The following is a 22,265-nucleotide window of genomic DNA, read 5'->3' as shown; positions in this document are numbered from 1 at the left end:
GAAATGGGGGGATGGCTGGTTGGTGGAGTAGTCAGACTGTACAACATTTATCTATTAGGTTTGTTGTCTTATATGGCTGTCATTTGTAGTGCCCCAAAACAATTACAATAGTAAGGTCAGAGAACACTAATCACAGGTTATCATAACAGATACAATAATAATGGATAATAATTAAAAGATTAGAAATATTGTGAGAATTTCCAAAATGTTACACAAAGACGACCTGAGCACATGCTGTTAGAAAAATGGTGTCAGTAGACGTGTTTGACTTAGGGTTGCCATAAAACATCAATTTGTAAAAAACAACTACAACAACAACAACAAAACAGAAAAAAGCCCCACTCCCTAATATCTGCATAGAACAGTAAAGCAAAGCAAAATAAAATGAGATATTTCTATAGTAAATATTTAAGCATTTGCTACAAAAGTCAGAAGTTTTCTAATAACATCCTCAAATAGGACAAACAGGTAAAGCCAGAACTCTTTTTTCCTTCCCTGCCCCTCCTTTCCCAACAATTCCAGGAGGATCCCGTCAAGCATAAATTTGCCTCTCCCCTATGCTGTTAAACTCTATCTCTAAATCCCTTGACCCCTCAGTTTTTCTCCCAGGATGCCTCCCTTACTCCAGCCACTTTCTCTTCTTTTCCCATCTTGACTCCTTGGTGACTTTTTTTCAAATCTATACTGTCTTCCTTTCTTGAAACTCTAGCCCCTTCATCATTTCACTGATTATGCCCTACTAACCCTCAACCTTGGCTCATTCTCACCATTTGCCATCTTTGCTTATACATGCACTGCTGAATGAAGGTGAAGGAAATTATGTAACTGCTCTGTCTCAGTCTACTTCAAATTTATGTTCTACAACCTCAACTAGACCCTCATCACTGTTTGGCAATGTTTGTCTGTTCCTTCCTTCCTTCCTTCCTTTCTTCCTTCCTTCCTTCCTTCCTTCCTTCCTTCCTTCCTTCCTTCCTTCCTTCCTTCCTTCCTTCCTTCCTTCCTTCCTTCCTTCCTTCTTTCCTTCCTATCTAAAATGTATTTATGCATGTGTGTATATTGTATGTAACACATAGCAAGCATGTGCTTTTGAACATAGAAATGTGTTTATTCTTTTGTTATATAGGCTGACCTGTGTCTATATGCTGATAACTTAATGTTATTCATATTTCTTTGCTACATATACTTGTGTTACACTTTGACATGTGGCCTGAATATTTTGTTAGAATGTACTATTCTGTTGTGTGATGCTAAATGTTTATATTTTGGTCTAATATATGTATTTTCTTTTTAGAAAAATCTACTTTTTAAGAAAATCATTTTGACAGCTGAATGGAGAAGGGCCTGGAGTGGAAAGCTGCTTGGGACAGGGAGGTTATTCCAATGATCCAGCTGAGAATGCCTAGAAAATTGTCAACCAATTGTTTTGAGATCCTGTAAATTGAATCTGACTATCTAGTGCCCTCTGGTGTTTGGTTGTTTTTTTTTATATTATTATGCAGAAATGGAAACCTATTTGAACAGCTGTAGTCTAAATACAGTTCTTCACATAAACAACTGAGAAAAAGCTAATAGATATGGCAGATCATTGGTAACTTTGGAGAAAGGTTTCAGTTGAATGATGAGGCCAGAAGACAGATTACAGAGTTTGTAAAAAGAATAGCGGGGGTGGAGGTACAAATTATAGATGGCCTTCTCAAGTTTAGTTATGAAAGGAAGGAGAGAGCTAGAAAAATAGTTCATGGGGATGAATTAATGGATCAAGTGAAGATTTTCCAATGATGGAAATGGTCCTGTTTGTGGGCAGCAGGAAAAAAGCCAATACACTGAGAGGGATTTAAGTTTAGTGAAAAAGTAGGGATGATAGAGGAGGAAATCTGCTGAAGAAGACAGAATAGAATGAGATCATCTGTGAGTATAGAGGGGTTTGTCTTGGAAAAGAGAAAGGCTGATTCTTCATATGAGACAGGGGTAAGGGAGGCAAGAGTAGGAAGGTTCTGAATGATGTTAGATGTTACCTTTTTGACTAAGCTAACATTTACAGAGATGTCTATGCAGAAAAGCACTATAGACTGTTCATGAAATGGGACAAATGATTAATTAATTCATTCTTTTGTTTAAAATATTTATTGAGATGGGAGAAGTTATTGAATCATTCATTCTTTTATTTAAAAATATTTATTGACTGAAATACATGAAGAAGGCTGTGCTAAAATATAAAGTTGAGTGGGACATGGATTTTTCCTTCAAGGAGTTTACAATCCAATATAAAATTAGGATGTGTGTGTGTGTGTGTTTGTATTTCTAAATTATACAAATTTAAATTGTTAGACTAATTGTGTTGATGATGATGATCATGGTATCCTTGAATGCTAACAAACTATGGGCTAATATTTAACTTGATTTGGAAATTAAGATAGTAACTATGTTAGCTTGAAGGAAGGGCTGAGTTAAGATGAAACTTAAAAGATGACTAAAACTCTACGCAGATTTAAAGTCTTATGGATACATAAAAATGATCCCCTTGACCACTGTTAGACTTCATAGTAAATGCTTAAGAAATAGGGCTAGAATTTGTGTGTATGTTTCTGTTTCTCTGTCTCTCTCTGTTTCTTTTTCTGTCTCTCTGTCTCTGTTTCTTCCTGTTTCTCCCTTAGCTCCAAAGTGAATTGAATATTTTAGAAGGTAAAATTTAAGATGAAATAATTCTTCAAGTGTAAGATAGTGATCATGGCCTGCTTATTTTTTTTTAAAAAAAGAATGTCAATACACTTCTACACAAATGAGCACTGTGTTTTTTGCAATTGTAACAGAATATTGGACCCTTATCTGAATGAAGCTACCATGACTGAAAACTTCTTTTTTTGGAGTTATATTTTAGAGACTTATTTATATGTGGTCAATGTGGATAGTCTCTTAGGTGGAAAATTTTTGAGGAAGAAGAGGAATTTTTGACTTGAAGTAAAAGTTCAAAGTCATTCAGGAGGAAAGTCTATGGACTAAGATGGAGGGAAGTAAGAATGGTCAAGAGGAAAGAAAATTGAATCAGTTTCATTCCTGGCTTTTCATCTAACTAGTTGTGTGCCTTTGGGTAAAGCATTTAATTTTTCTATTCCTCAGTACCCTCATCTATCAAGAGGATGCAATCAGGTTAAGGAATCACTAAGGTCGCACCAGACTTTGGCACTGTGATCAAGCTGCGTGCTATTGGTTTTGGTTTAAAACAGCCACAACAACAATAACAACAAAACACCATAGTGTTACTACTGTTAGTGAGAAATGTTTTCATGTGTAACTGATACATGGATTTAGAAGACAACTCTAAAAGAAAAAAATCCAAAAGTGTTTTTAGCAATAGCAACATTGTGAGAATAAGTATATTATCTCAAAAAGGTCCCAACACTGACATAGACATACAAGTTCTAGCAACAAATCAAAGTGAATCTCAGCCAAAGTCAATTACTTTGGAGTCTCAAAATGAATTTGGATTCTACGGCAAGGGAAAGATGTAGAAAAGATGAGAAAACTTTGGAGAACTACAAAGGTGGTCAAACAGGTGGAAAGGAGACTTTAAGAAATCAGTTTTTAAAATAATGGTGATTCTGTTGCCTGCAAGAGAGAAGAGCTAAAGAGAATAATGCAATCATTTACAATTTTTCATAACCATTTCAGCCTAGGGAGAGGAGCTATCCTTTCTGCCCTTATTCTTGTCACAGCAAAGAGAAAGAAATCTTAAATGGAGTCCTGAAGGCCTGGAAAGAGAAATGAAGAATAATTTCCTGATTCTCATTAGTTTCAGAAATGGTAGAAAAACAGTAAAATGGTTCTCAGTTCTATGGACTAGAAAAGTATGATTTTATTTCCCCTGATATGTATGTGTATGTGGTGTGTGTGTGTGTGTGTGTGTGTGTGTGTGTGTGTGTGTGTATTTTTACATAAACACAATCAGCTTCAGTGCTCTACACAAACTAATTGTTTATATTTCAGTTAAGTTCTGCTCTGGAACTAGAACATTTGAACTTTTGCCCAAGTAGGTATCTTTAAAAAATGCTAAAAGGTCAGTTTAACTGTGAATCTCTTGGATTAGGGACCAGTGACTGCCAAAGAAGATAAACATTTGTCTGGGAGATCTGAACTGTATCCACTTGAAGATACTTGGTTTCCCTGTTCCAGATTATCTACATACTATGGGGAAAGTTGGCATCCCTCTGCCTTTTAGCATTAACTTTGTGATGGGGAGAGGAAAGTACTAAGTACTCAGAGAGAAAAAGCACTAAGAGAAAAAGGCAGTGAAAAGGAATTGTAAGCATGCTAGACATATATGAAGTTGAAATCTTGGCTGGAACCTTTCTAGGAGAGACCATTCAAATTACAAATAAACAAAAATCGCCATGAAAAATGCTAAGAACCACAGAGTTTTCAAAAACGTGAAGCCCAAAGACAAAGGGCCTTCCTCCCTGGTGTTGGGGGGTTCCCTAGTTTTTGTTGCTTTGATGATCCTTTTTCTCTGGGATAGAATAGCCTCCCGGGCTCCATCCCATTTCCCTGGCCCCATGAGGCGGAATTGGATTGGTGTACAAGGACCAAAGAAGACTTCCCAAGCCAGTTTTGGATCTCTGAGAAATAGGGACAGCAGGTTGGGCTTGACTCCAGAAAAGCTGGAAATTTCATCCATGTACTCAACATATTGTACTTGCAAGTTGATGTGTTGACTAGGCACATACCTAGAGACAAGAAATAGGAAGCTTATCAGTGTGTGTTTGATATTAACTTCTGGGAATTTCTTTTGAAAAGAAAATTTAACAATCTTTATCTAAAAATCACTAAAATTTTGAACTAGAAGCAACTAGGGATAGTCTATTTTCAATCCCCTCACTTTATGGAAATATAAACAGAAATACAAAGAAAGAAAGTGAAAGTCGCACATCTCAACAATGGCAGAACTGACTTTATCCCCCAAATTTCTCAACCCTTGATGTAGAACTCTTTCCATCATATTTCAACTAAACAACTAAGGAATATGAGAACAAGAATTTTAACCCAAATTTCCCAACTAAAAATCTAATATCTTTTCCTCCAGCATACTTCCTGCCTAGTGATTCCATATAACAAAACAGTTTAAAATAGAGATTCTTCACAGCCCACAATGACTTCTTCTCCTGATGTCATCTGGCTCTTATTGTCTATATTCCCTTACACTGATTATTTTTTTTTAGATATACATGTCTTATCTCTTTTCTTTTTTTTAAATCTTTTATCTTTTTTTAAAAAAAAAATATTTCTTTTTTTCTTTCCTTTTCTTTTTTTTTCTTTTTTTGTTTTAACAATTAACACTATGTTCTTCACATTAAAAAGAATCAATAAATCTATTATTTGACTGTTGGCAAATTAATTACTCATTAGAATCTAGGTTTTAGAAATTCAAGTATAATACATGAAAAGAGAATTTAAAATCAGTGAAAAATTTCCCTAAATTCAAGTCTATGATTGGCTTGGTGGGTCCTAGATGATTGGGTTGTACCTTTTCTCATTTTCCTTTATCTTTTGGATAACATCAGCCATCATAATGTCTTCAGGAGGGAGTTTAATCAAACCTGAAAAAGAGGCATAGTATGATTCTTTACTTTTCAACTGGAAATGGTATAATCCTTCTTTATAGACATCCTTTACCATTCACCAGTATCAGGGCAAACTGAAAAGACAATAGATAAAAATAGGCTAGAATTATGCTTAATTCCTGTAATGGTACCTGGAGTTATTAGGGGACAAACAAAAACAAAACACAAAGCAACTGCAAAAAAGATTATAAAGGTTATTCTTTGGTTATTATGAGATATGCTCCCTTGCATGTCGTGGCATCCCCTCCCAATGTCATGGACTTCTTTGAGACTGAAGGACAAACAACAGGTAACTGTACAAAATAGATTACCAGCCACACAACATTAAGCATGTTCAGATTTAGCCTTCAGACCATAGTTTATCTTGTCCTGATATTAGTTCAATAGCTTTATTTTACAGAGTAACAAGCTGAGATACCTAAAAATTAAATGCTTTGCAATGAGAGTTAATAAAGAGTTCATGGCAAAGCCGAATGACATGTAATGACATGTCATTTCTGTATCTTTACTAGTATGTACCACCTGCCAATGTGTGGGGATGGTGTTGTTTGGTCACATCTTACTCTTCATGACCTCATTTGAGCTTTTCTTGGCAAAGATACATGGAGAGGTTTGACATTTTCTTCATTTTAAAGATGAAGAAACGCAAACAGCATTACAGGACTTGCTGGGGGATACATAGCTAAGTGTCTGAGGCCCGATTTGAACTCACAAAGATGGGAATTCTTGCCTTCAAGTCCAGAACTCTTCCTCAGATTGTATAATTGCCTTCTGGATTATATGAGTCTTCCTTAGGGGGACAATATGGAAGTTCTTTTATGATGAAGTGGGGAGAGGTGGTTGAAGCACCTATAGTCTAGTAAGGAACTTTCCTGGTTATCTAAGAATGAGCTCAGAATTCCAATCTGGACAAACAATAGTTTGGACAGGACAATCATTAAAGGGGAGAGAAGTGAGAAATGACTGGTTTCAGGAAGAAACTGATGGGTCAGACAAGGCAAGGCCATTTGAGATTCCAAGCCATAATCATGGAAGAAGAACAGGAAAATAACTAAGATCTTTGAAACCAAAAACATCAATTTATCACAAAGAAAAGTAAACAAAAGGAAAAAAACAATTCTAGGGCAAAGCAACAGGATTCCTTGGATCATTTAAGAAGAAGAACTGATTCTTGGAAGACTCCATTGTCAGATTCCAGATAAAAATAATGAAGCAGTTTGCCATTTCCTCCTTCTCCTGCTCATAGGCAAACAGGATTAATTGACTTGTCCAGGGTCATATGACTAGGAAATGTCTGAGGCTAGATTTAAACTCACCAAGATAGGTCTTCTTGACTTTAAGCCTGGCACTCTGTCTATTGCATCATCTAGTTGCCTTAGTTTAATTGGATTTTTGGAAATTCTAGGTACTATTAAACTCAAGAAAAATTTATTTAAGTATCTCATATGTATTGAGAACTGAGATGGATGATGGGTGAGATACAAGCTGAATGAAGACTTGGTGCCTGCCCTCAGGAAACTTCCAGTCTAGTCAATTTATTCCCTGTATAATCTTAATCAAGAAATTTCTACAATTGTAAAATAAGGAAATTGATGACTTTAGGGTAATCTCTAAGGTTCCTTACAATTCTGTTAGCATAGTGGGGTAGGACAAATCCAGAGATAATTATAATATATGATAAATAGAAAAGAAAGTACTGTTTGAGTTTGTAGGAGAAAGATTGTTATTGACTGGGAGATAGGCTTCATGGAAAATGTGGTATTTAGTTAGAATTTAAAATATGGTATTTAAGTGGTATTTAGTTAGATACCATTAAAGTGGTATTTAGTTAGAATTTAAAGCATAAGGAGGAATGAAATATGCAGAGAAGGATGAAAGGAAAGCAAAGAATGGAGAAAAAACATGGACCATGGCATCAGGAGAGGGAAAGTTAGGTTGCATTCATGCAGGGCACAGAGAATAGTTTAAATTTTTAGAATTATACTAGTTTGTCAATTTCCTTCTCCAAAAGGAGACACAAGGTTCAAGATGAAGTTTGACAAGCACAAACTACATAAAGGTTATTATCTTCTTTGGTTCAATCTCCTCTTTTACAGATGAGGTAAATTGAAACCTGGAGACATGACCAAGGTCTCACAAATAGTAAGAAGCAGTGCTAAAATGTGAATATGGGTTCAGATTGACTCCAAGCTTGGTGCTTTTTCTACCACAACACTTTTAGCCTCAGCCAGAACCCACATCTTCCACCATATTGAAATTCAATTGTTCATCAGAGTCATAAAAGCTGGATAATGTGAGTAGACACAGAAAAGAGGAAAGGGCAGTTATCTGGGTTCCAATGGTCTCAACTCAGAGAACAATGCCCAAGTGTTTGGAGTTTGGCAATATTGACCAGAGAACCAGAGAGTTACAATATCTAATTTGAAAGGTTCAGCAGCAGAAAGGAATAACTTCTGAATCCCTCTTTCATTAATCAATCATATTTTCCCTCTTACCCTTGAAGACTCGGGTAGCACCTCGGGCTTGCAGCTCTGCAATTGGCATGATGGCTCCCAGAGGTTGGAGAAGACCAATTATTGCCAATGTTGGCTTTTCCAGGAATGGAGGGAAGACATATTTATAAAGGGAGATGTGGTTGTTCTTGATTTGGATGACAGATTCCTCAAGAAAGGGGAAAGAGAAGGAGTAACCCGTTGCAAAGATGACAGCATCGATATTATCTTCCTTGGTACCATCTTCAAAGATCACAGAGGTTTCAGTAAACTCCTTCACATTTGGTTTCACGATGATTCGGCCAGAAATAATTCCATTGGGAAGGTCATCACCTACAATGGGATACTTGCTGAGGAACCTGTTAGGGGAAGTTTAAGAAAACAGGTGAAGAGAAAGAACTTATAAGATTGATCTCCATCCTCCATAATGAAAGATTCAATCAATAAGCCAAATGTATGTTGGGCATTTCCTACTCTGATGTTAAAATAGGCTCTCCACAGGATAATGATACACTGACCCACAAAAAGGGGATAGAACATCTAAGGTTTTTGTTGTTATTCTTGTTGTTGTTGTTGTTTTCCCAGCAATCTTGGTGCTAAACAATTCTAGATATAAAATGCCTAGTCCAAGTAGAGTTTTTTTGAAAGTCTTCCTCCAATTCCCTCCCATAGCCACCATACATTTTAACAAATACAGAAGGAAAAGCTGAATTTGCACAAAGCCATCCACAAACTCATGACTGGTCCCTCTGATAAGTGACACTGTGAATACATCAGACTTTTAATTGCAATTTTATTGGAATAATTATCTTTTGTCAAATCTAAGGATAGGAAGAAGAGGAAGGAGGAAGGATATACATCATTGTGTTCAAGTTCATGTACTAAGCAAAAATAAAGGCTGAATGATTGAATCACCCTTAGTACTCCCATAAACCTAATATCTAAGCTCTTAACCTTCACCTATTTTTTAAACTTCCCTCCAGAGATCAAAGAGTATGAGGAGCATAAATAAATGTTCACTTCACAATCTGAGTAAATTATAGTTAAAAGAGGTGGTGATATCGCTTTGGCAGGGAAGTATCAAATTGTGAAATTACTTTTGCTTAGTGCATAAGCTTAAACACAGTGACCTATATCTTTCTATCCTTCTTCTTCCTACCCTTAGATTTGGCAAAAGATGACTATTCCAATAAAATTACAGTTAAATGTTTGATATATTCACAGTGTCACTTATCAGAGGGACAAATACAGAGGAACCAGTCAAGAGTGTGTGGATGGCTTTGTGCAAATTCAGCTTTTCCTTCTGTATTTGTTAAAATGTATGGTGGCTGTGGGAGGAAATTGGAGGAAGACTTTCAGAAACCTCTACTTGGACTAGGCATTTTATATCTAGAATTATTTAGACGGAACTAGAGTGCCTAGAATCCAAGGACACACAGTTTTCTCAAGTGACTTCTAGAAACTCAAAAGGAATAGGTGGGGGTGGGGCATAGTTTCATGCTCTGGAATAAGTTTTGGCTTATATACAACTGGCAAGTATGTTCTATTTCTAGATCTTGGTAGTTTTGATTTTTTTTTTTCCCCTTTCTCATATTTGAGCATTTGAAAACTTTTTACTTGGGTGAAATTTAAAATTTCAGTTATGGTTGAAAAAGTTCCTATTTGAACAAAATTTTCACAGCTTTGAGAAAGAAAATGCAGGGGGTTTTAAATTTTTTAAATGTGATTCACATCCATCCCTACCAACTAAATTAAAATTTAGATTGGAAGGGAGTTAATTTATCCTCAAGTAAAATTTCTCTTGTAATAGGGAATTGCATTTATGAATCAGAGATGTCCTGACATCCAGTATCAAGTAAGCCAGTGTTGAGGAGTCCAATAAGGCCACAAAGGGTGATAATTTAAGTAGCTCCCAGGAAATACAGTTCAACTAGGGATGCAGTTGTGTCAGGAGAATGAATAACCCTCATCCTTTCTACTTCCTTCATCTTTACTGTTCACAATTTCATGCTATTTCCCTTCCATGTCTTCTCTCACCCATATTACAAATAAACTCTTTACAGGTGTAGGCTGGCCTGTGACAGAGAAGTATAGGTGTTAGATATAGAGGCAGTGGTTGGGAAAATAATAGTTTCCTGACTAAGGTTGATGGCTAGAAAAATTCCCAGCTGGTCATGTTACTCATGGCTCTGTCCCTGACAAAATGGAAATTTCTGAATAAAAGTTTAATTCCCAGAAGCAAGACTTTCAGACAATTCAGAGAAATTAAAAACCTGGAAAATTATTGAACCATTTACCATCTCTCAAGATTTTTAGACCACTGTTCTATTAGTACATTTCCATTTAACACATCTTTTCTGGGAATATACTGTTTTGGAATGATAGTCAGTACCTGTGGGAAGGCTTCAGGCCATAGTTTGTGTGGTTGAATCTCGAATTCAGTTTGTTTTCTCCCCACCTATTCAGTAGGCACAAGGGGGTAACATGGCGGATGACATTTCTGAAGCGAGTAAAGTATGTAACATCCAGTGGATAGCCATTATCTGAAACACGATTGAGTACCCATGATCCTGACCTGGTGCTGAGGAAAATCTTTTTCAAAAGGCAAAAAACTTCAGATTAGGTGAACCAGCTCTCAATTTATTATTCTTAAAAATGGGGAGAGAAGGATGGGATACGAGGGTTTCATTTTGGGTCAAGCTACCTTATTGCTTTTCAGAGGAGAACAGAACAGGGATGAGAGTAGAGATGGGGAAGAAAGGAGAAAATAAATGATACATTATTAGGGCTTTGGGGTTAATAGTATGTAATATTTGCCTGAATCTTAACTATGTTGAAGGGAGGTGGGGAGGAGGACTAAAACTAGAATGTACAGTGCCTCATAAAAGATGACAGGGTAGAAATTCTTAATAATTCCTCAACTGGAGAAACCTTAATAGGGGTTCAAAAGAGCAACCTCCAGTGGGAGGTTGGAATAAATTGAACCTTTTTTGTGGTGTGGCTGAGATCCACAGTGATATCTGCTCCAGAGTTCCCCAGGCCAATCATAACCACTTTTTTGTCTCTGAAATTTTCAGGCTCTTTGTATTTCCAGCTATGCAAGATTTGCCCTTTAAATTTCCTTATACCTGTAAGGGTGAAAACCGACAACAAAAAGCCTTTAGATCATATCTCATTCCAGAATGAAGACTCTCTTGAGCACAGATTTTCCCTAAATCAGAAATCACAAATGTCATAATCCAACTTTATCTAGGTTCTTTATAAATGTTCATGCAGTTTTCTGAATCGAATTTGAGAAAGGAGGCAAGGCTTGAACTCTAACCTCTTCTTCACCACTAAATGGATATGTGACCTTGAGTAAATCTTATACTGATAATGCTGTTTTTTACCCCACCTTCACTTTCAGATAAAGAAAGGAGCACTTATTAAACACCTATTATGTTCCTGGAGCAGTGTTTAGCCCTGGGGAGGAGGTGGGATATGAAGAAAGACAGCATATAAATAACAAGTATATTCAACATATATTTTATATACACACAGAGAGGGGGGCAGAAATCTGAAATAAAGAGTTAATTAGAATCATGGGATCCTATATCACCAGCACTACTAGGTGGTGCAGTAGTTAGAGTGGGCTTGAAGTCAGGAAGATCTGAGTTCAAATATTGCATCAAACCTTGCCCTGGGCAAGTTACTTAACCACTCTGTGTCTTAGTTTCTGCATCTGTAAAATGGGGATAATAACAGCACCTACTTCCCAAGGATGTTGTGAGGCTTACATAAAAAATAATAATTGTAAAATGTTTAGTTGGTACATAGTACTAAATAAATGTTAGATATTATTATTATTATTATTATTATTATTATTGCTTATCTAGATGAGCTTCTAAAGTCCAACCATATTACATCATTTGAAGAGGAAAAGCATTCATAGCTGGAGGGGAATGAATGAGAAAGACTCCAGCTGAAAGAGAGATTTGAGCTGAGTCTTAATGGAATCAAAGGAAACTGTAGAGGAAAAGTAAAGGTCACATTCTGCTTTGAATTAGCTTGTCCTGTGAGAATTTGGGCAAATTTTATCTAACTAGTTTCCCCTTCTTATTGCTTAACACAATGCTCTGTACATAATAAGCACTTAATAAATGTTTGCTAAGTTGTTGTTTAATAATACAAACATTGACTAAGCACCAGATGTCTGTGGATTCACTGCCTTCTTAGAATTTAAATCTAATTGGTAGATTTGATATATATGCAGATTACATATTATATATATATGGGGGGTGGGGGAAGAGAAAGGAGGGAGGGAGGAAGGGAGAGACATAGACAGAGAGAAAGGGAGAGACATAGAAAGACAGACAGAGACACACACACAGAGACAGGGACAGAGACAGAGTCAGAGAGAGAGAGCAGAAAGAGAAAGAGAGAGAGAGAGAAGTGGGGGGAGAAGAGAAAGAGAGAGAGAGAAAGGGAGAGAGGGGGAGAGAAGGGATAATATTAATATAGGATGCTTGCTTTACAGAAGTCTAAAAATGAAGTGTTAAAGTCATGGGATCATGATCTCACTCACTATCTGATCCAACCCTCTCATTTTACAGGCAAGGAAACTGAGACCAAGAGATGGGAATTGACTTGCCCAAATTCTCACATTGAGAGGGGAAAAGATCAGTTCTCTCTCTACCAGGCTTAGGTGACTTGCCCAGGAGTCACATAGCTAATAAATGTCTGAAAACTGTATTTGAACTTGGTTTCTCCTGATTCTAGGGCTGGTACTTTATCCACTATGCTACCCAGCTATGGGTATTGCATTTCCATACAAAAAAAGACTCAATTGGATGGCTGAAAGGCTTATCTCTGGATCAGTTCTGTGTCTGTTGGTTTCTCTAAAGTTTAAGCTTAATGATAATTCAAATATTTTTCTCACTAGACAAATATGACAGCTTGTACTGCAATTTCAAATGCCCCCCTTTCCTTTTTTATTTAAAATTTAAAACATACAGCCATGTAAGTTATGACACTCCCCACAGATAATTTACCTGGAAAAAATGAGAGTGGTAGATAAGGTTCAACATGATGACCCGTGCAAACCAAAACAGCATCAAAGACTGATGATTCCTTTTTCCCAGAAGACTCAGTGACAACATTCCATTGGCCAGTAATAGAGAAATCTGGTTGTTTTGTTACATTGAGGACAGTGGTCTAACAGAAAACAAAACAGAAAAATTGTAAGCAAGGAGGAAGATTGATTAATCTTGCTGTAGGAAGATAATAGTGGCCATTGACCAAGACAAGGACACTGGCCTTTTATTAATGGAAGACTAGCTTACACTTCTGAGTCTTATGTTACTAAACTGCCCCTCACAGAATATGTGTTGTCAGGAAGAAATACTCAGCCAGGTGAGAGTTCTGTTTGGTGGAACATTAAGATGGGACTTTTCCTTCTCTTCAGCCTTCCTCAAGGTTAATGTCCTACTTCTGAACCTCAGCTTGGGGTCCTTGCTATTAGTGGAGCAATATCAAGTTTCTACCTGTTTTTACCTCCCACTTTCTGTCTGTCAGAATCTGACTTTCTGGATTGTCAACTTCAAAAACAGGACCAAATCTCTCTGTTGTCACCCCTCTCCCAACTTTGCTATCCACATTTGGGCATCTCTGGCAGGACCATTGGCCAACCTGGACTTCTACCTACTGCCTGCTCCCAGATTGTCATGACAATGGAAACTTTTACAAATGTCTTTTTTTGACCTACTGCTAGGACTCTCATTCCAATGTACTTTTTCTCTCTTCCTATTCCTAATTCCCATCCTCAACTAGATCAGTCCAGTCTCTGAATATTAGCATTCCCACTCTGACCTTATCTACTCCTCCTGAAGTCCCAGACTCTAAATTTGTATATATGAAAATAATCTTAAATGCTTCTCAAAATACAAATACTATTGTTACTATTATTGCATTAAGTTGATACTTTTTAATTTCTGTAATCTCACTGGCCAAAGTATATTTTATATATACTGGTTCAATTGTATCTAAAAAGTTATTCAGTTGTGTCTGACTCCTTGAGACCCCATTTAGGTTTTTCTTGGCCAAGATACTAGAATAGTTTGTTATTTCTTTCTCATTTGACAGATAAGGAAACTGAAGCAAACAAGATTAAGTGACTTGCTGGGATCACACAGCTATTAAGTATCTGAGACAGATTTGCCCTCAGGTCATTTAGCTCCAGGCCAGTATTCTGTCCACTGCACCCTTTAGTTGCCTTGAAATTATTTGGTATTTGTTCTATAAAAGGTACTGTGCCAGGCCCAACTCCAAACATGAAACACACACATACAAAAGCCCCTGGCAACAGTTCATCCTTTCAAAAAGTTTATATTCTATTAGGGAATTACACAGGTAAACAGCTAAATATCAACATGATAACTTGAAGAGGAGAAGGGATAATAATAAGAATGATATGCCTTGAAAAAGTTTTCCTGAAAGAGCTTGCACATAAACTGAGCTTTAAATGAATCTAGGATTCCAAGAAGCAGAAAGGAGGAAGCAATACATTTCAGATTTGAGAGACAATCTGTGCAAAATCACAGAGTTTGGGGTTAGAAGACCAAGTTCAGAGAACAGTCAGCAAGCTGACTTTGTAGGAATGTAGACCAAGTCAAGGGGAGTAATAGGCAGAAAGTCTGCAGAGGTAATTATGGGCCAAATTATGAAGGACTTTTAATGTGAACTGAGCATCCGCACTTTTTCTTATAGACAATACAGTGTTCCTCACACCTTACCTTAAAACATATATATGACAGCAGTCCAAAGTGCTTGGCGTAAGCCCGGAAGTAGTCCATGATTTGGCTATTGTGCATGTAGTTGGGATAATCTTCTGGAATGGGGAAATCACTAAATGTCATCATCTCCTTAGATGTGTTAATTGTCAGGGATTTATATATGCTGGCCCTCCCCTCAATAGTTTCATCCTTCAGGAAGAAAGCAAGCCAAAACTGTTTAGGTTTGTCATCCAAGATCAAATCCATAAATCTCACAAATCACTGGTTTCTTATGTCACGTAGGAAAAGGCCCACCCTCAGTCCTCTGATTCTCAAGGAAGCATAAAATTCTCGTGAAAAGTATCTTCCTGATCCATTCTTATTTGTCTGTACAATATATGCTCTATTACCAGTCCAATGAAATATAAATACATGTATCTTTTTTTCTAACCTAACTATGTTATTACTAGGTGCAAACTAGGTGCAGGAAAGTAAGTGCCTCTCTACAACTGACATTGATTTAGTTTGAAATTAGTACTAAGTAAAGAGACCTTTGGAAATATTTTTCTTGAGAGCCCTTAATTAAAAATTATTCCTCTGCTTCCCAGCCAATACCTTGACAAATGAAAATTTTAACATAATTTATTTACTATGCTTATTCAATTATATCATTAATATATACTGCCATGTTGTATCTATTATTTCTTTATGCTTCAAAAGTAATTATAATAGTTAATGTTTTTAATATATATTTAATATTTGTTTAATGAAGAAAGTTTTTTATTGAGAATCAAGACATCTAGATGCTAATCAACTGTGACAATGGACATGTCACATAACATCATTGGATTTCAGTTTCTTCATCTGTATAGTAGGGTTATAATACCAATCTTACCTACTTCATAAGATTATTGGAAAGATCAAGTGAAATGATAAGAAAGTGCTTATGAAAATGGATAGCATTTAAAAATACTTTTATTAGCCTTAGGAACTTCCAAGTCAGTTTCTGACATTTTTCTGTTGAGAGTGGGGGGAAGGGATTTTTTTTCCTTACATTTCTGCCATGGATCCTGTTTCTGTGAATTGAATGTGGTCAGTGGCCATAAAAATAAACACTAACTCACTTTGTAGAAAAATTTAAGTAAAAAAGGGGGAGTAAAAGAATGACAGAAAAGTGAACATATATGTGATATAGAAGCACATTTAAATGGATGGTTTGGAGACTGAAAATTAAGATGTATGAATATAGAATGAAATAAATCAGAGATATTTGATGAGGAGAAATCTTGGTTGTGATGTGGGCAGTGGGACATAAGCTGACTTTAAATATCTGAAGGACTGTCATATGTAAGAGGGACTGATTTGTTTGGCCCCAAAAGACAGAAATAGCAGCAATTATAAAAAGCAAAGAAATGAATTTAGATGTGGTGTATATATAGAAAGAGAGAAGTAAATATGTCTTTTCCTTCCTTCTTTCCTTCCTTCTTCTCTTCCTCCCTCCTTTCCTCTCTTCCTCCCTCCCTCCCTTCCTTCCTTCCTTCCTTCCTTCCTTCCTTCCTTCCTTCCTTCCTTCCTTCCTTCCTTCCTTCCTTCCTTCCTTCCTTCCTTCCTTCCTTCCTTCCTTCCTTCCTTCCTTCCTTCCTTCTTTCCTTCCTACCTTCCTTCTTTCCTTCCTATCTATCCATCAATTTATCTACCCATGTACCTGTCTGTCTATTATCTAAAATAACACAAAACAAAACAAAAAAACCAAACAACTTCTTAGCAAACTAGAGATATCCCAAAGTAGTATGGATTGTCTTGGTATGTAGTTTATTTAATTATTAAATGAAAGTCTTCCTGGATGACCATTTGTTGGGAATGTTGTTGAAGAAATGCTTATTCAGGTACAAGTAGGACTAAGTGATTTCAGTGGTCTCTCCCAATTTTGATGTTTTGCTTATCATTAAGAAATAGGTGTGACCTACATAACCAGAAAAATAACAAAATAATGGTTTTATGCAAACTTCTTCAACTTCACAATTTCAAAGAAAAGAAAATGTGGTGATATACGAAATAATTACAACAGATCCCACAAGATAAGAGAATAGAGTACTTGGAGCAAGGCAAGAACCCCATAAATAAATGCCCAAGAATTTTAATACCCAGGTCACTCAATCAGCACTCACAGCTCCCAAGATAAAAATAACAAGCAAATTTGCAGGCTTATATGTAGGGTTTTGGACTTAGGGTAGAGACTTTTATAACATGATCACAAATTTAAAAAAAAATTTTTTCCAGAGTTTAAAAGATAATACCATAGTTATTATTATTATTTTATAAATTAGAAAATAATTGAAACATGATCTAATTTTTAAACATTTAATCTATTTTCATGGCTTGTTACAAAATGTTCAGTTTACTTGGGCTGCAAGGGGTCCTTACTTGGTCCTTATCATCTTTTTTTGGAAGGGGAGGGCTATTATCCTTTTTTTTTTGTTTTGTTTTGTTTTGTTTTGTTTTTCTTAATCAGTCTTAAATTCTATTTCAAGAAGGAAATGGAAAGCAGTAAAACAAAGTGGAAAGATTTGAAGTCAAAGTGCATGGTTCCCACTACTGATTCAATTATAACTTAGTACCTATGTGAATGTAGACAAGGCCATTCACTTCTGTGGGCCTCAGTTTCCTTATCTATATAATGAAAATGTTGTGATAAATGACCTATAAAGTTACTTCCAGTTCTGAATTCTATAAATGGAAGGCAAGTTCTTTAGGAACTGAAAAAAATAGAGATAATAGGATTTTTAAAAGTTAAAGGCCTTAGAGATTTTCTAGGTCAATACTGAGGCCCAGAGAAATTAAATGATTTGCCCAATGTCATTGAGGAAACAAGCTGACTAGAACTTCTGACTCCAAATCTAATGTCCTTTTCATTATCCTTGGCTGTCCCACCTAGTTCTACATTTAAGTTAAAAAAAAATAGATTTTTAATCAGATTCTATTAGTTATATTACTAGTATTTTTTTATCTGAACAAACTAGTGTTTAAAAAACAGATCTAGAAAGGAAGTGAAATATTCCTTACATGAAATTTCCAGAGTCCTCCAATATCATCATTCTGCTCAAAGCAGGTGGGCTCAAGCCCCTCATCCAAACAACACTTAATGGCAGGGAGGCCACAGGACCCAGCGCCAATGATTGCAACTCTCTTTACCATGGTCTCCTGTGTCAGGGGAAGAAGCAGACAAATTTGATAATCTTCCAGTGACAGGGATTCTTTGGTTCCTGGTTTCTACCTTTTGTATTTTCTACTGAGAAAAGGGAGTACAACAGCTTACATATTAGTATTGCTGAAATGTAAAGATAAACATAAAAATGTCATCAAAATGTTGTGTTATTCTCCAGGCAAGAAGAAATGTTATCTGAAGATTTTGTTGTAGTTATCATGTGTTATTGAGTATTGATGTCTTATTTTCCTATCACATTGTAGTCTCCATCAGGGAAAATACTGTATCTTATATGAACTTTGTATCTCTCCCAGGACACCAAAGAGTATCCAGTAAATAGTAAGTTTTTTTGTTTTTTTTCTTTCCCTGAAGCAATTGGGGTTAAGTGACTTGCCCAGAATCACACAGCTGGGAAGTGTTAAGTGTCTGACACCATATTTGATTCAGTTCCTCCTGACATCAGGGCTTGTGCTCTATCCACCGTGCCACCTAGTTGCCCCCATAGTAAGTTCTTAATAAATGACCAGAATGTAAATTCCCAATATAATATAATATATAAAAATATATATATTTATAATAAATAAATAATATATAAAATATATGTTTATATTTTTATAATATAAATAATATTATAAATATATATATAAATTATGTGTATATATATATATATATATATATATAACATATAAATATAAACCTAATTTAATTATTGTTTTCACATTCCTGGTGCCTAGTACAATGCCAGACATGTGGAAGCTGAGCCAATGGTAAATTGAATATTCTTGATAGTTAAGGGTTTTGTTCTGATTGATAGATTGTCACTAATACCCCATACCCATTTTCAAAAAAGAAATTACTTTACATGAAAATTATAATAGATAGAATTTAACCTTTTAGCAATTCAGAATATCTAATGTTTCAGGACTATCAGTTCTCACTAATTGGGATTGAATTGAAAATACTTGTTGAATGAATCAAGCTGGAATTTATACATTATTAATGTCCATTTGCAAATTGTTTAGATCATCAAAGAAAATTTCCCTTTAATAGAAAAATTTGCTGAAGAATCAAATTTCTTATTCAACCATATCTCCTACCACCCATTCTTCACTATTGTGCTCATCTCACCTTCCTCCTTCCTTAACCTTTTTGCTTTTATTTGTGTCCCTTAGAACTGAACTATGCATAGTACTTAGCACAGAGTAAGCATTTAATAAATGATTATTGGTTTGCCTTGACTCCATTGCATTAAGGGAGATTTGAAAAAAAAAAAATTATCTCACTCTAGCACTGAATTCTTCTCTTTCTTACTGCCTATCAGATTCAAGAAGGATTTAGCATTATTTTGTAAAAGTCTTTTTCTTTTTAGTGTACCTTTATGTACTCTGGATCTAGGAGCTATGAGTTCAGATTTTTGCTTCTTTATGAGAATATAGGACCTTCATGAGTATGCTTCTCTGGTTGTATAACTCTGGGAACAGTAAACCAATGTTATCACAACTATATAATTACAAGATATTAAAGCAAGAACCTTCCAATTTTCTCAGCAATTTTTCCATTTCATCATTCTATGACAGAGCAAATAGCAACTCTCATTTTTGCTAGGCTATCAACTGATGAACTAGCCAGGGGAGGATTTCTACATTATCATTTTTTGAAATGTAGATGATGGGAAATGTTCCTTTGACTACTATTTTCAATTCTATAAAATTAAAATTTCTTAATAGCATGTATTTCTGTGCTTTACTAGTATAGTGAGAACTGATGATTCTGAGCCACTAGGAGATTCTGAATCATACTTTCTAAATCGTTAAAAGATTAAATTCTGTCTGCTCTAATTTTCATATAAAGTAATCTTTTTCTTTGAAAATTGCTAATTTATATGGGACATTTGTGGCAATTCTATCAATCAGAATATGTCTTAATTATCAACAAGCATTTATTAAATTCCTATGCACTAAACATTTTGGTAAGTGCTGGGATTGCACAAAGAATGAAGTCCCCACTCTCATTTCCCCACAAATAGATTGTTCTCTATAAATCTGCCCAAGAGCTTGCAGTTTTTTTTTGTTTTTTTTTGCTGTTGTTTGTTTGTTTGTTTGCATTTCATTTACTGACTATCTAGGAAGTCTGCAAGGTCAACAGTAGAGTACATGATTGCCCATTTGATGGATGTGATACCCATTTAGTATGTTATTTAGATCCTATACAGCAAATTTCCTTCTACCTATTGACAATATCCCTTAGTCTGCAGAACACAGTGACATCCCAATTAACTGAGTAACCTAAACCGTAGCCTTTAATGAGGTTAAATTTATGGGTGCTTTTTTAGTTTCCAAAAAGAAATCATAACCAAGAATCTTAGGCCAACAATGTCAAATCTATTAATATTGAGGTACTTTAATAAAAATATCATTTTATCTGACTACCTGGAAATCAAAAAAGAAATCCAGTGAGGATGAAAAGTTTTATTCTTTGTCTTGAATCTAATTCTTTGGGAGAAGGAAAGAACAAAGCTTAATGAATTCTTTTGAGCAGTAAATAATGATTCTTATTTTCTCACTGAGACTATAACATGTTAATCCTGGGGCTAGACATCATAGACTATAGATTTAAAGCTGGAAGAAATCTTAATAGTCATCAAATCCATCCAACTCTTTCATTTTACAGATGAAGAAACTGAGACATAAAGAAGTCAAATGATTTGTTCAGATTCCCACAGCTAGCAAGTATCTGAAGTAGGGTTTCAATTCAAGTTCAGTGCTTTGCAAACTTAATACACTATGTAAATACTAGATTTTGCTATTATGAGTAATGCTGGGAAATGCAGAATAGCCATAACTCTCCCATTTCTCAACCATGTAATAGTGGGCAAATTACTTCTCAAACTCAGATTTTTTTCATCTGTAGAATGGGGATAATCATAGTTGTATCAGCCAATACAAGTGCTTTATAAAAACATCAAAGCAGTGAATAAAATGGAGCAGTTCAGGTTTACATAGAACTTTACAATTACAAAGTGTTTTATGAATTTTATCTCACAACTACCCTATGAGTAAGATATGGATGGCAATCATTCACATTTATAATAATAGCCAATAATTACAATAATAGACATCAACAATGCTGATGTCAAGTTCAGAACTCTGTTCATGCACCATCTAGCTGTCTAGAGTTTGGTAATGCTTGAAATGTTGTAAGGTTTGCTCAACCCAGCTCAATAAAACTATTATTATCACCTCTAGGTGTAGTGATTAGAATTTGAATCTAGGACTCTGGACTTATGTCCAGGGTGTGGCAAACTTTATCCTATATTTCCTTGCCTCTCTAAAAAATAATTAAGGCAAGAATAAACAACAACAACAATAATAATAACTGTAATAATAATAATAATAATACATAAATAATAAAAGCAATAACAATAACAAACAAAAGAAAGGACTCCAATGGATTCTACTTAGACAACTTAGATAAGTGGACCCTAGTTAACCAAAGAAAATGGGAGGAAAGAGAGTTATGTAAAGGGAAAAGAAGAAAGGTTTCCCTCTGTCTAAGAAGTCAGGGATCTGGGACCATTTTTAAATGCAGTTATGGGGAGGCAAAGAATGCTCACCAATAGTTTTTAGAATCTCACCACAGGGTTGACTCCTGAGAGTAACTTGATGTTACTGCAACCACTGTAATAGGTAGGATCTGAGGATCTTGCAAGTACTGCCGACTCAGATTCTTTCTTAGTTGAATGATACCAAATCTGACAGGGATTCTTCTGTCTTGTTCTGAAGATCTTTGTCTCTGGGTCCAATATGCAGGCTTCCCTTTAAATATCATAACCCAGTATTGAGGTGTGTCATCCCCCACCCCCACATTTCAGAGAGATTTATGAATATAGCTCTGTTTTCTTCAAGATGTCTGAAAGTACCTTCCTTATCTTTCCTTTTTCCAAAACAAACCACACAGATTATCTCCATTATCTCCTTCTTTTCCTAAAATGTGACTAGTACCAATTCATTTTACTATTTCCCTGGAGAATTTCAGGTAATGGGATCTGTTCCATTTCATTTTAAATTATCATTGGAATTTGGAAAGTCAGGGAGTTCTTTGCTCAACAAAGAGGGGAGCAAAAGAACACTCTGCATCTTTTCTTTCCTTTTACCAAAGGAAAATGCCGAATTGTTTTTAGTTCTATCCAACTCTTTGTGACCCC

General features: G+C 35.6%; 1 protein-coding gene across 2 annotated transcripts; it reads right to left on the bottom strand.

The window, feature by feature from the left end:
• Positions 1-269: 269 nt before the first annotated feature.
• LOC141565376 (flavin-containing monooxygenase 5-like) lies at positions 270-21,870 on the bottom strand. Of its 2 annotated transcripts, XM_074308337.1 has the most exons (9): positions 21,675-21,870; positions 17,920-18,057; positions 14,878-15,066; positions 13,138-13,300; positions 11,093-11,235; positions 10,500-10,699; positions 8,111-8,466; positions 5,519-5,591; positions 270-4,721 (listed from the first exon to the last, which is right to left on the bottom strand). In XM_074308337.1, exons 2-9 carry the CDS (start codon positions 18,049-18,051, stop codon positions 4,367-4,369), a joined length of 1,611 nt encoding a protein of 536 aa, XP_074164438.1. In that variant the 5' UTR covers positions 18,052-18,057; positions 21,675-21,870; the 3' UTR covers positions 270-4,366. The 2 variants fall into 2 exon arrangements, with proteins under 2 accessions (XP_074164438.1, XP_074164439.1); XM_074308338.1 differs by lacking the exon at positions 14,878-15,066.
• Between the last annotated feature and the right edge of the window lie 395 nt (positions 21,871-22,265).

Source organism: Sminthopsis crassicaudata, chromosome 4, assembly GCF_048593235.1.
Source record: "Sminthopsis crassicaudata isolate SCR6 chromosome 4, ASM4859323v1, whole genome shotgun sequence".
NCBI classification, from domain to species: Eukaryota; Metazoa; Chordata; class Mammalia; order Dasyuromorphia; family Dasyuridae; genus Sminthopsis; species Sminthopsis crassicaudata.
Note: the sequence above shows the minus strand (reverse complement) of the source record. Positions and strands in the feature narration are given on the sequence as shown.